The 12,188-nt window shown below is 45.2% G+C and overlaps 1 protein-coding gene across 5 annotated transcripts in view; it reads left to right on the top strand.

Moving 5' to 3' along the window:
- LOC126500048 (coxsackievirus and adenovirus receptor-like) overlaps positions 1–12,188 on the top strand; it is a 24,792-nt gene that overhangs the window by 3,564 nt on the left and 9,040 nt on the right. For 3 of the 5 annotated variants that reach the window (XR_007591234.1, XM_050139668.1, XM_050139671.1), the window contains exons 1-3: positions 9,414–9,481; positions 9,576–9,745; positions 11,003–11,207. Coding sequence is in view for 4 of the 5 variants with exons in the window: in XM_050139668.1 (XP_049995625.1) it covers positions 9,421–9,481; positions 9,576–9,745; positions 11,003–11,207 (436 nt within the window). In the remaining variant the exon portion in view is untranslated. Of the gene's footprint in view, positions 1–9,413; positions 9,482–9,575; positions 9,746–11,002; positions 11,208–12,188 lie in introns of those variants that run through there. The other 2 variants (XM_050139669.1, XM_050139670.1) reach the window with 2 other exon arrangements.

Below are 12,188 nucleotides of genomic sequence, written 5' to 3'. Positions count from 1 at the left end.
AAAAAAAAAAAAAAAATACCCCCTCCTGTTTCCACAATACTCCCAGCCAATTCTCTGACCCCACTGAAGTGCTTATGGTACAGGAGATTGAACCTAGAGCCAACTGCATACTAGGCAAGCATTCTCCGCTGAGCTATATCCCCTGGAAAAGTGCCTTTGTTGGGAGAGTGTTGTCTTCCAGCCTGCCAATCAACCTTCCTGGGTGTGGTCACCTCTTTGGGTATGCCTAGGTCCCCCTTTGCTCTGCAGTACCAGCAGCTGAACCATTCCCCCACATAAGCCACAAAATGAGTGACCCACTACAAATAACCTTTTCTCTGTGTGGGGTGAGCTGTGAAGGGCTAAATAAATAATAAAAAGATTGTTAAAATCTATAAAAAAAAACTTTAATTGGGATTGAAGTTTAGTGGTTCTCCAGGAAGAGTGTTTGTGTCAGGGAGGGGGTGGGGGGAGAGGAAACTGGGTTATGATCCAATTCAGAAAAATTCTTATGCAAGATCTACATGCACATTTTAAAAAAATCTCTTAACTGTTTTTCATTGTAATTTACATTTTCCTGGTCCTAGTGTATGAATTATATATTTAAAATTTTTATAAGCAACCCCAGTCCTGAGGAAGGAACTCCAGGGGTAAAAGAAAATGATACATATTTGTGACCAGATGTTGTAATGCTGGTTGGGGAGCTCTTTGCTGCGCTTGTGGGCAAGGCTTCAGAGAGAGGAGTCGGTTACTCTCCCAGGCGTGTTACCAGACAGAGCAAGGCAGCAAGGCAGACTTGCTCCTTTCTGCTTATTCTCCTGGGCCTTACTGGCTTTAAAGGTGTGGCTACTGCAGATCCAAATGTAAGTCCTCCACTTTACCCGCTAAGCCATCTCCCATTTCCCCTTCAGCTTTTAAGAGTCTATATATATGTAGAATGTGGTAGAACACTTGCCCAGCATGTGTGAGGGTCAGGTTAACTCTCCAGCACCACAAAAATAAATACATGAAATTAAAAAAAAATACATGGTTAAATAACCTTAGTTGGGTTTGGTGACATATACCCATAATTTCAACACTGGGGAAGCTGAGACAAGAGGATCATAAATTTGGAGCCACCTTGGGCTCTATAATGAGACCCTGTCTCATGAAAAACAAAATAGCAACAAAAAGTGCTCACACCTTTGAGTTGAAATACAGCAGTCATACACAGAACAGTACATAGTTCGGAGAAGTCTTGGGGACAGTAGAAGCTAGCGCTCTATTGACACATTCCAAAGGTTCAGTGTATCACCAAGGAGATGTTGGCTCAGACACAGGTGGGCAATGACTAGCTATGAAGGGCATTACCCTAAGACATCTTTTTGTTTTGTTTTGTTTTTAGGAGACAGGGTTTCTCTGTAACTTTGGAGCCTGTCCTGGAACTAGCTCCTGTAGACCAGGCTGACCTCAAACTCACAGAGATCCGCCTGCCTCTGCCTCCCCAGTGCTGGGATTAAAGGCGTGCGCCACCACCACCAGCACCCTAAAACATTTTAAAATAACAAATGGAGGAGGTGGAGCAAGGAGAAAAGGGACATTCTAACTTGTTGTAATCATGGAAATTCTAATCCATGCCTAGACTCTTAAAGACTCTTTCAATCTTGGAATGGTGGTGCAGGCCTTTAATCCCTGCACTCAGGAGGTAGAGGCAGGTGGAGCTCTGTGAGTTCAAGGTCAGCCTGGTCTACAGAGCAAGTTCCAGGATAGCCACGGATAGACAGAGAAACCCTTTCTCAAATCAGCCCTCCTTCCAAAAAAAGACTTCCACGTGGTGTGGCTTTTTCCTGGAGACTTCAGTTTACACTGGAATGAGTGAAAACGTGTGGCGGAACTTCTCCTGGAGCCACGTTAACACAAGTCTACTCACCCAAAACAACCCATGACAGACTAGGGTGAACTCTAAGTTTTACTGGGGTTACTCTGAAATGACTCAAAGACAACCAAAGCCCGCCCCAGCATGGGTGACAGCTCACAAAGGTTGGGAACCTGGAGCGCACTGCACAGCTTGCAGGCAGCTTAGTCCTTTCCAAGAGACTCTTGTCTGAAATCAGGCAGCTCAGTCGGTTTCTGTTTCTTCCAGGCCACTGGTCAGGTGTCAGAGTCTTCTTTGCATCTTGGCTTGTCTGAGAATGACTCCCAGCAACTTTATCACTTACTTTGAAAGGGAGGAGACTACCAAATCTGCTCAGTTTCAGGGACTTCCTGGAGCTATTTTGAGGTTTCTTTTTTCTTCCTGGTTAAGGAACTTCCCTGTAGAATGGAATGTTTCCATCGCAGAGGAAACTATTACACAACAATGTCGAGAACCATCCCTTTCGCTTTGTTTTCTTGGAACAAGGAAAACTTCATCCATTCAGCAAATAGCCATTGGTTTAGGCACTCAAGAGTTTAAGATTATCTTCAACTAGACTGGAGTTTGAGGTCACCCTACGTTTCAAAAAAACAAGAATAAATCTAAATAGATTAACAGTATAAAAAAGAAGTCAAAATAAAAGTATAGTTAAAAGCCTAAAATAAGGGGAAAAGGGGGAAAGATTCCCCAATAATGTAAAAATTGCTTAATGATATTAGATTGTTAGATGAAGGATAATAGAAGATAAAGGCATAAAAGATTTTCTAATGCGGCAAAGTGAAAATACTACTAAAAACGTAGTTAAAAACGCAGGAGTGGGAGAGCTAGAGACACGGCTCAGTGGCTTGGAGCATGGCTGCTCTTCCAGAGGACCCAGGTTTGAGTCCTAGCTCCTACCTGGTGGCTCACAACTGTCTGCAACTCCAGTTTCAGGAGAATCTAATCAGATACTCTCTTCTAGCCTCTCTGGGCATTGTGTGCACAAAGTACACAGACAGACATGCAAGCGAAATACCCATACATGTAAAATGAAAAAGAATCGACTCTTCAAAACAAAATACAAAAAATGAGAAGCGCAGAGGCACTGGAGGAGCTCCCTTCAGATCCCTGCAGATTACAGACTGCCAGCTCTCTGCTTGGGAGTGGTGTGACTCGGGACATGTGGACTATGGACAAACGTCCACTGCCTGCCACAGTTGTCTCCTCTTTAAGTGCTTAACTTCTTCATGCACCAGGGGCCTCCACGTGGCTACACTTAGCTTTTCTGTCTACAGACTGGGCAGGCACTGCTCCGCGCACCTTTACCCTGAGGTGGCTGCTTTAGCTGAGGAGTGTTGCCTAAATTCACTGGGTTGGGAGAAACAACCACAGCATGGCGATCCGTGCCCGCAGAAGGCCCAGCTTTCTTGTCATTTTCAATCCCCTAGATGCTGCTTTTTCCTGCTGAGGGCTGCCCCTGTGATGTCAGGTCACGTACTGGAAAGTCCCAGTTCTCAGGCTCTGCAGAGACTGCTCCATCTGTTGACTCCACGCTTGAGACCATCGAGCTCGAAAGTCATTGCCAGTTGATGAAGTCTGCTCCTGGCTACAAAAGCAGGGCAGCCTCTCCCTACACAAATCACAGCCTGATCTGAGACTCTTGCCACTCTGTCTGATCCTTCCACTCTTCACTCCTGACACCCAGAGATGTCTCTCACACTGGTCTACGCTAGACAAACTTCAGGAAGGTCACCGGTTATATACAGTAGGCTCTGGATTAAGATGATGTCTGTCCATTGCTCTCCAAACCATACAGAGTAGCAAGATAGGAATCCTTTTCACGGCTGACCCATCTGCCAGAGGAACCGCTGTGACCCCGAACTGGAGACTTCATTTGAGATGTCTGAGACCTGTGGGCCGGCCTGGAGGGCAGGATCGCCAGTCTTTTCTCCCCAGGGCACCTGGCTGACCTTTGGGATGAGGCTTCTGCTTCCCCTTCCTAGACCAGGCAGCTGCTCAGCTCAGCTTCTTTATGGAACCGCCCATCTTTTCCCAAGTACTCTTCAGTGGATCTGAGTCTGCCTTTGTGATACTCAGAAACTCTTCCTCTTTAAAACAGGGTCTGTTCTTTCTTTATCAGGGTCACACAGAGGCAGCATCTTGGCTGCCGTCTTACGTGTAAGTCGTTCCCCCCCCACACACACTTTAGGATACCTACTTTTTTTTTTATAGTAGTCTTAGCTTGACAGCAAAATTGAGCACAAAGTATAGCATGCTGCTTTGTAACCTCTGCCCCCACTCACGCACAGCATCCCCAGAGGAGAACTGCACTGTCCTCAATGCTGAGTTCTGCCCCAAGTCCACATGTTGCATAGGGTTCCCTCTCGGTGGTTTGGGTCCATCTGTCATAACAGGTAGTCGCCATTTATATAAAGGCTTTCCTGCCCTGCTCCTGCTCCCCTCTCGGCCTGTCCCTGGCAGCCACTGGCCTTTCGCTGTCTTTCTAGTCCTGCCGTTTGCAGGCTGTCTTAGAACTGAAAGCGCGGTGTGCAGCCTCTTCAGACTACCGTCTTGTACCTAAGCGCGTTCATGATTCCTCCGTTTCTCTAGCTGGACTTTGCACTTGGGCGACAGTGGGGAAGCTCCGCTGTATCTTTGGGATAGAGACACATTCTGGGGCCACTTGCGCTGATGCGGGTGGTTTTGATCCTCCGATTTAGATGCTGTCTGCCAGAACTCTCCAGTGGGAAGTCACTGGCTCTTCCTCTGTGATTAGTAGGTGCACCCTTATAATTATCTATAGAACATGCACCATGACTGATCTCTGTCATTCTGTGCTTGCCAATTTCCAGCATCTTCCTGAAATGAGTATCACTGGGGTTTTGCCAAATGGTACGAAGAGATGACTTTCTAACTTAAACGATTAAGTGCAATTTTGTTTGCTCTTCACTAATTTTGTGCTTCTTTTCTCTAAGATTTTCCTCACTACAAAAAAAAATTGGAATTCTATATAAAGCTTTGTGGGCTCTAATTTTCTATAATCTAAGGCTCACAGAAGGAAGGAGGTCACCAAAGACTCTTTAGATCAACCAACAGCTTAAACTTGCAAAACCTAATTAAAGAAATGAGGTCACATCCTGGCTGCCAAACCTTTTCTCTCTAGCTCCTTCTCATCTTCAGTACTGCTCCAACGCAGAAACAGGCTTTCTCGGGTCTCAGTGGGAAGTGGCATCGAGGGCCCAAAACTACTCCTGGGTGACCTCTTGTCACTTTGGTGACAAATGCAAGACAGGCTGGGCAGGGAAAAAGTTCTTTAGGTCCAAGTGACTTGAAGAGGGAAATAAAAGGAAGCGGAAGACAGGGACTTTCATTTCAGTCACTGCTAGCCCGGGAAGTGGCTGTCTGTGGTTTACATAATTTCAGTGCTGAGCACTTAACTGCATCCCACAAATACTTGAGGCTCAATCACTGCTACACACTCCAGCACACTCTGAGTACGAGCTGGAATAGAACAGTAGGAAGACTGATGTTTTGTTTGTATTTGAACCCATGAGCCATTTGTGAGTTAAAATAGCTCTAAAGTGAGGCTGGAGAGTTGGCTCTGCAGTTAGGATCACTGACTGCTTTTCCAGAGGATCACAGTCCAGTTCCCAGCACCTACATAATGATCATTTGTAACTCCAGTTTCAGGGGTTCCGACACCCTCTTCTCACCCCAATAGTCAATGTTTGCAGGTGGTTTATAGATATAATCTTGTAGTGATATTTTTGTTTGTATTTAATAAATAAAACTTGCCTGAAGATCAGAGTGCAAAGGTAAGCCACTAGAGGCCAGGGAGTGGTGGCACACAGCTTTAATCCCAGGATTTGGGAGAGAGAGGCAGACGGATCTCCGTGAGTTCAAGGCTACCCTGAGCTACACAGGATCAATCCAGAAGCAGATACAGGTGGTGGTGGCTCACACCTTTAACTCCAGTGTTTCGGGGTCACACACCCTTAATCCCAGCGCTAGGAAGGTGGAGACAGGAGCATTATGGCTGAGCAGAGAGAGGAATATAAAGAGGAAGAAACAGGAGCTCACTGGAGTGTGGAGTCTGAGAATTGGTGGAGACACAGTGCTGTCTCAGTTTGAAGATTCCTGGAGTCAGGATTGCACATTTCGGTCTGAGGTAGCTGTAAGAGCCAGTGGCTGACCACTTTGCTTCTCTGATCTTCAGCTTGAATCCCAATATCCATCTCTAGATTTTTATTATTCGTGCTACACAATACAGGCAAAACATCCTTAAACATAAACTAAAAAAATAAATAAATCTTTAAAATATGTATCACTCTAGTTTGCTGCATGAGTTGCATTGCATAGTATTAGAATTCTCACAGCTGTTACACAGGGACCAAGTACCTGTCTTTTGTCCGTACAGTTGTTGCTATTGCCTATGTCAGCACCTCTGAGAAAAGAGACCCTGTGGGGGTTTGGAAGAAAATGCCCCCCAAGGGAATTTGGCATTATTAGGAAGTGTGGGCTTGTAGAAGTAGGTGTGGTCTTGTTGGAGGAAGTATGTCACTGTGGAGGCGGGCTTTGAGGTCTCATATATACTCAAGATACCACCCAATGTCTCAGTTCACTTCCTGTTGCCTTTGGATCAAGATGTACTGTGTCTATCCCCCTGCCTGCCGTAATCCCAGATGCTATGTTCTCCATGATGAGAATGGACTGAACCTCTGACACTGTAAGACACCGCCTCAGTTAAATGTTTTCATTTATAAGGGTTGCCATGCTCATGGTGTCCCTTCACACTGATAGAAACCTAGGACAGACCCTGTACTGTTGCTAGGAGACCCAATATGGAAATCTATATCGTCTTGAGACTTTGGCTCAACCCAGTGAAACACAACTGGGTGTTTAAACCTTTTGTATTTGTTTGTTTTGCAAGAGCAATCCTGAAACCCATTTAAAATTTCTTAAGCACTGTACGTACAAGAACATGGGAAGCCATCCTTCTTAAAGTCTTGTCTCTCAATAATAATTGCTGTAAACAGCCTGGCACCCATCCTCCCAGATGATTCCACATAGCATGTGCTCTTCTTGAGGCAGTATTAAGTTAAATTAAATAATTAATTGGTTTGATTTTGAAACAGGGTCTTATGTATCCCAGGCCTATCTGAAGTATGCTATGTAAACTGAGGATGACCTTAAAGTTGTGATCCTCCTGCCTCTGTTTCCTGAGGGCTGGGATTATGGATGAAGCACCACACCTAGTTTTACTCAGTGTAAGACACAGAACCCAGCTGTGTGCTGAGTAGACTTTCTCCCAGGTAAATTACACATCCAGCCTGGCAGGCAGTCTTTCAAAACAACAGCATTTCTGTGTGGCAAATAAGAAGGGGTGAAAGATAGATTTTGCAAACTAAGTTGTATTTTCTTCTGATGACTGTCGAAGTGGGGTAAGAATTGAGCATAAAATAGGAAGGTTTGGACTTTTACATGTTTAATGTTTAATGGAGATAATTACATTTTTGTGTGAGTCTATAAAATAAGAATTGTGGTGACATATAGAAGCCAGGACATTTTCCTTGCTAGTTAGAAAATATCGGTTCTCGTATACATGTACGTGTTTTTAATATTTACATGTTACTTATTTGTGTGTGTGTATGGATGTGTGTGTTATGCATGTGTGTGCTACAGCTCACATGTGTAAGTCGGAGGACATCTTTCAAGAGTTCGTTCCTTTTCTTCCACCACATGGCTGTCAAGATTGGTGGGAGGCGCCTTTACCATTGAGCCACCTCCCCAGCCCTCGTTTCTACATCGGTATCTCCATATTTGGGGACTATATCTGCATCTGCTTTAGGCGACATTTTCATACTGTAGTATACTTAGAAACTTAATCTTCTCTGGAAACATAAAATACTCATGATTAGAGAAGTTCAGTACTGGCAATAAACTGCTGAAATTTCAGGGGTTTCTTCTGGCACATTTATGATTTTTCAGAATCCTTCTTCCGGGAGTTGAACTTAGGGGAACCTCATTCAGTATTTTTATGTCACCAAACGTTCCTTGAGGCACCAGCTCTCTTCAGTATGAAAGCAGCTAAACAGGGGGCAGAGGAACCTACGATTCCTCCTGTCCCAATGGGGCTAATGGTTTAGTGCTTCAGCAGGATAAAGATTTTTAAAAGTCCCAAGGGTATGAGGTGGTTTGGGGAAATGACATGACCGTCATGAGCAGTGATGAAACTCTGCCCATGAGTGCCACCATAGCAATTATTAAAGCAAAGAAAATCCAAGCCAGCGTATGCCAAGTACCATATGGGAAATACAGGTAGAGGCAATAAACGGTTACAGGCAGTGGGGATGGGTGGGTAATTGCCCTAGTACAGGATGTAGAGATAAAACTGAGCTACTAGAAATAACAGAAAATATTTACCTAGCAAAAGCACCTGTGATTAAATGCACTCAACAGCTGTCCATAATCTGGCCACATTCCAGAGCTTGCATCAGACAAAAGCATTGCCGTGTCTTTTCATATCAGGAGGCACAAGATAGCTTCTAAAGGCTGTCTTTTTGGGGAAAGGGTGAGAGTGGAGGGTGTTGAAACAGCCTCAGCAGGCCTGGAACTCACTCTGTAGACCGGGCTGGCCTCAGATTCACAAAGATCTACCTGCCTCTGCCTCCTGAGTTCTGGGATTAAAGGCGTGAGCCACCAGGCCCAGATCTAAATTTGCATTTTTAAAATTCTATTTTGTCTATTTTTACTGTATGTGTTGCTGAAATGAAAATGGCCCCAATAGGTTCATGTGCTTGAATCCTTGGTCCCTGGTTGGTAGAACTGTTTGGGAAGGGTTAGAAGGTCCGTGGCATTGTTGGAAGAGGTGCATCACTGTGCGCAGGCTTTGAGGTATCAAAAGATTTGTACATTTCCAGTATGCTCTCCACCTCCTGGTTGTGGATCAAGGTATGAGCTCTCGGGTCCAGAGAGATGCCTCAGTGGTTAAGACACTAGTTTTTTCAGAGGACTTGGGTTTGATTCCTAGCATCCACATAAAGGCACACAACTCTCTGTAATGCTTAAATCCCAACGAATCTGACACCTTCTCTGGTTTATGAGGGCACTGCATGCTTGTGGTGGTCCATACTTTTAATCCCAGAACTCAGGAGGGAGAGGCAGGTGGAACTCTATGAGTTCAAGGCCAGCCTGGTGTACAGAGCAAGTTCTAGGAGAGCCAAGGCTACATAGAGGAAAACCTGTCTCAAAAAACATCAAGAAATTATAGAATCTGATTTCATAAAATTGATAATTAAAGACTGTTTGGTAGAAAATGCATCAAAATTTACCCAAGTGTGCCCTGCCCAGAGTCCCCAGGAGCCTGTGGTACTGTGGCTAGCATGAATCAATTCGACGTTACATTATAGACAAAACTGACCCCCAGAAACTCTGTCTAAATCTCCTTGTCTACATCTGCTGGGAAGAGCGAGCACTCACTAGTAGAAGCTTGTGTCAGTACAACTCTGGGAAGTGGGTGGTGCTCTAAGGGAATCATATAGGATGACATAATGTCCACATCCATTTTCATGAAGACACAAACTAAAACCTGGGCATCCAGGGGAGGGGACTGCATCCTTCTAGGTCCAGGTCTCACCCACATCTCCTTCTCCTGTCTCCTGATTGGCTTCAGCCAGTGAGTGACAGCAGATGCTCAGGGTCATGCCCATGTTTCCCTCTCCAGATTTCACTGGGAGTATGAGCATCAACACTCCAGAGCAGACAGTTCAGGAAGCCCAAGGGGAAACTGTGCACCTGCCCTGCATGTTCACCCTTAGCCCCGAGGACCAAGGACCACTGGACGTTGAGTGGCTTCGGCTTTCAGGACCTAATAACGAAGTGATGGACCATGTGGTGAGTGTGCCCTGTGCCTGCTCAGTCTCACTAGGCAGGCGTGGTATCGTGGCTGGAAGGCCCACTGCCCAGCTTGAGAACATAGAATGACCGGAGATTTCAGAAGAGGAGGGGTCCAGGACCCAGTCAGACTCCTACTTTAACCTCCCCTCCTCAGTTCTGGTATGCAAGTGTACCTCACTGCACCTGGCTCCTATACCCAGCAAAGGGCTCACGAGATGTACACAGTATGGTGAGCGTCCACATTCCCACAGTCTGTTCTCCTCATTCCATGTTCACTCTCCCACACAGTGAATTTCTTTCAAAGCAAAGGAAAAGCTGAGCATGGCAGCACATGCATGCAGTCCTTCTCTATGTAGGTAGGCTGAGACAGGGGGATTGAGAGTTTGAGGCCAGCTTGGCCTACGTAGCCTTACGTGCAGCCTGAACTGCACAGTAAGGCCCTGTAGCAAATAAAACAACAAACAAGCAGAATTATAAAGCCTGTAAAATATCAGTGTTAAATTATAGAAATCATATAAAATATTCCTGTAGAAGTTTTCTCTTTTTTCGTTGTTTTGTTTTGTTTTTCTGAGACAAACAGGGTTTCTCTGTAACTTTGGAGTCTGTCCTGGAACTAGCTCTTGTAGACCAGGCTGGTCTTGAACTCACAGAGATCCACCTGCCTCTGTCTCCCCAGTGCTGGGATTAAAGGCTTGCGCCACCACCGCCCGACTTGCACAAGTTTTCTATAATCAAAGTGATCAGAGCCAAATGGAAAGGCAAAGAAAGCTCTGAGGAGGAGGCATATCCAAGGATCCCGGCTCCGAGTCCCTGCATCACATTTGTCTTTTAGTCAGTTCTTTAATATTTTGTTTTATCTCAAATGCTGCATTAGCTTCATCGGACACATTTTATCTAAGAGATCAACACTGGGTTGGAGTGTTGGCTTAGTGGGTGAGAAGAGGTGTATGCACAAGGAACTGTGATGGAATCCCTAGCCTGGATGCGAGGAGCCATGTGTGGTAACTCATGCGAAGCGCAGAGGCGGGACGATGGCTGAGACTTTCTGGCTGCGCGCCTACATCCAGGTTCAATTTGAGACCCTCTCTCAGGAATAAGATAAGATAGCAAATACAAAACACGGCACCCAGTGCCTTCCTCGGTCCTCAGTGGCATCATCCGCAGGAGACCACACGCATGCGCGCAAGTACGCTCGGTTTGGTTCGGTTTTTAGTCAGTTTATTATTTTTTCCTTCTGTTTTCATTTTCTTTCAGGTTATTTTATATTCTGCAGACAAAATTTGCGATGACTTCTATCCAGATCTAAAAGGACGAGTGCATTTTACCAGTAACGACATCGGGTCTGGGGACGCATCCATAAATATAACAAGTATCCAGCTGTCGGATGCCGGCACCTATCAGTGCCGAGTGAAACGAAGCCCTGGCGTTGTCAACAGGAACATCCAGCTGGCTGTCACTGGTAAATGTCTGTGGCTAGTCACGGGTGTCTTAGAAACAGGGTGGATTCTCACAGCGATCTATAAGACAAAGCTTGAATTCTAGAGTAAGAAAGAGTTAGACTCATTTTTGCTATGTTAGGGGTGAAACCCAGGCTCAGGCTTGCTAGGAATGGGCTCTGGCCCTGGGCCACACCCCTAGCTCTAGAGTGATGATTTTATTTCTAGTGTCTTCACGTTGTATGAGACATAAAGTGAACACATTTTTTTCTTCTGCAAAAGAAAAGGAGTTACTTCTTTTGTTGTTACTTCATTTTGTTCGCGTGTCTTCATTTTATCTTGTGCATATGAGTGTTTTGCCTGAGTGTATGCCTGGAAGCCAGGAAAGGGTGATGAGTCCCCTGCAACTGGAATCACAGAGAGTTAGGAGCCGCCATGTGGGTACTGCAAATTGAACCTGGGGCCTCCCGAAGAACGGCCAGTGCTCTTGACCATTGAGCCATCGCTCCAGCCACTTGTTTTTTTGTTTGTTTGTTTTTGTTTCTGTTTTTTTTTTTTTTTTTTTTTTTGAGGCAGGGTCTCACTATGCATTCCTGGATAGCCTGGATCTGTGTAGAACGCGATGGCCTCAAACTAACAGAGATATGTATGCCTACATTGCCTCTCAAGTGCTGGATTTAAAAGCATATGACAACCTCCCCAGCCTATTTCAAACTTGGTAAAATTCATTGACAATTTAAAAAATAAGTGTAGATTGGGGTTTATTAAATAAGTATAGGTGGGGGTTTATTTCTTTTTTTTGCTTAAGAATTTCATCCATGCATATAATCTATTTTTATAAAATCTACCCCAGTTGGTACCTCCAATTACTCCCTTATCCCTCCCATCCTCCTCATTTTCCTTTTCAACTTCTTGCTGTCTCTTTCCCTCTTCCTCGGTTTGCCCCTCCCTCTCCCCCATTTGCCCCTCCCTCTCCCTCAGTTTGCCTCTCCCTCCCCCTCCCC

Source organism: Alexandromys fortis, unplaced genomic scaffold (genome assembly GCF_014885135.2).
Source record: "Alexandromys fortis isolate MF-2015 unplaced genomic scaffold, M_Fortis_MF-2015_v1.1 scaffold_36, whole genome shotgun sequence".
Classification (NCBI taxonomy): domain Eukaryota; kingdom Metazoa; phylum Chordata; class Mammalia; order Rodentia; family Cricetidae; genus Alexandromys; species Alexandromys fortis.
This window is presented reverse-complemented; position numbering and strand designations above follow the sequence as displayed.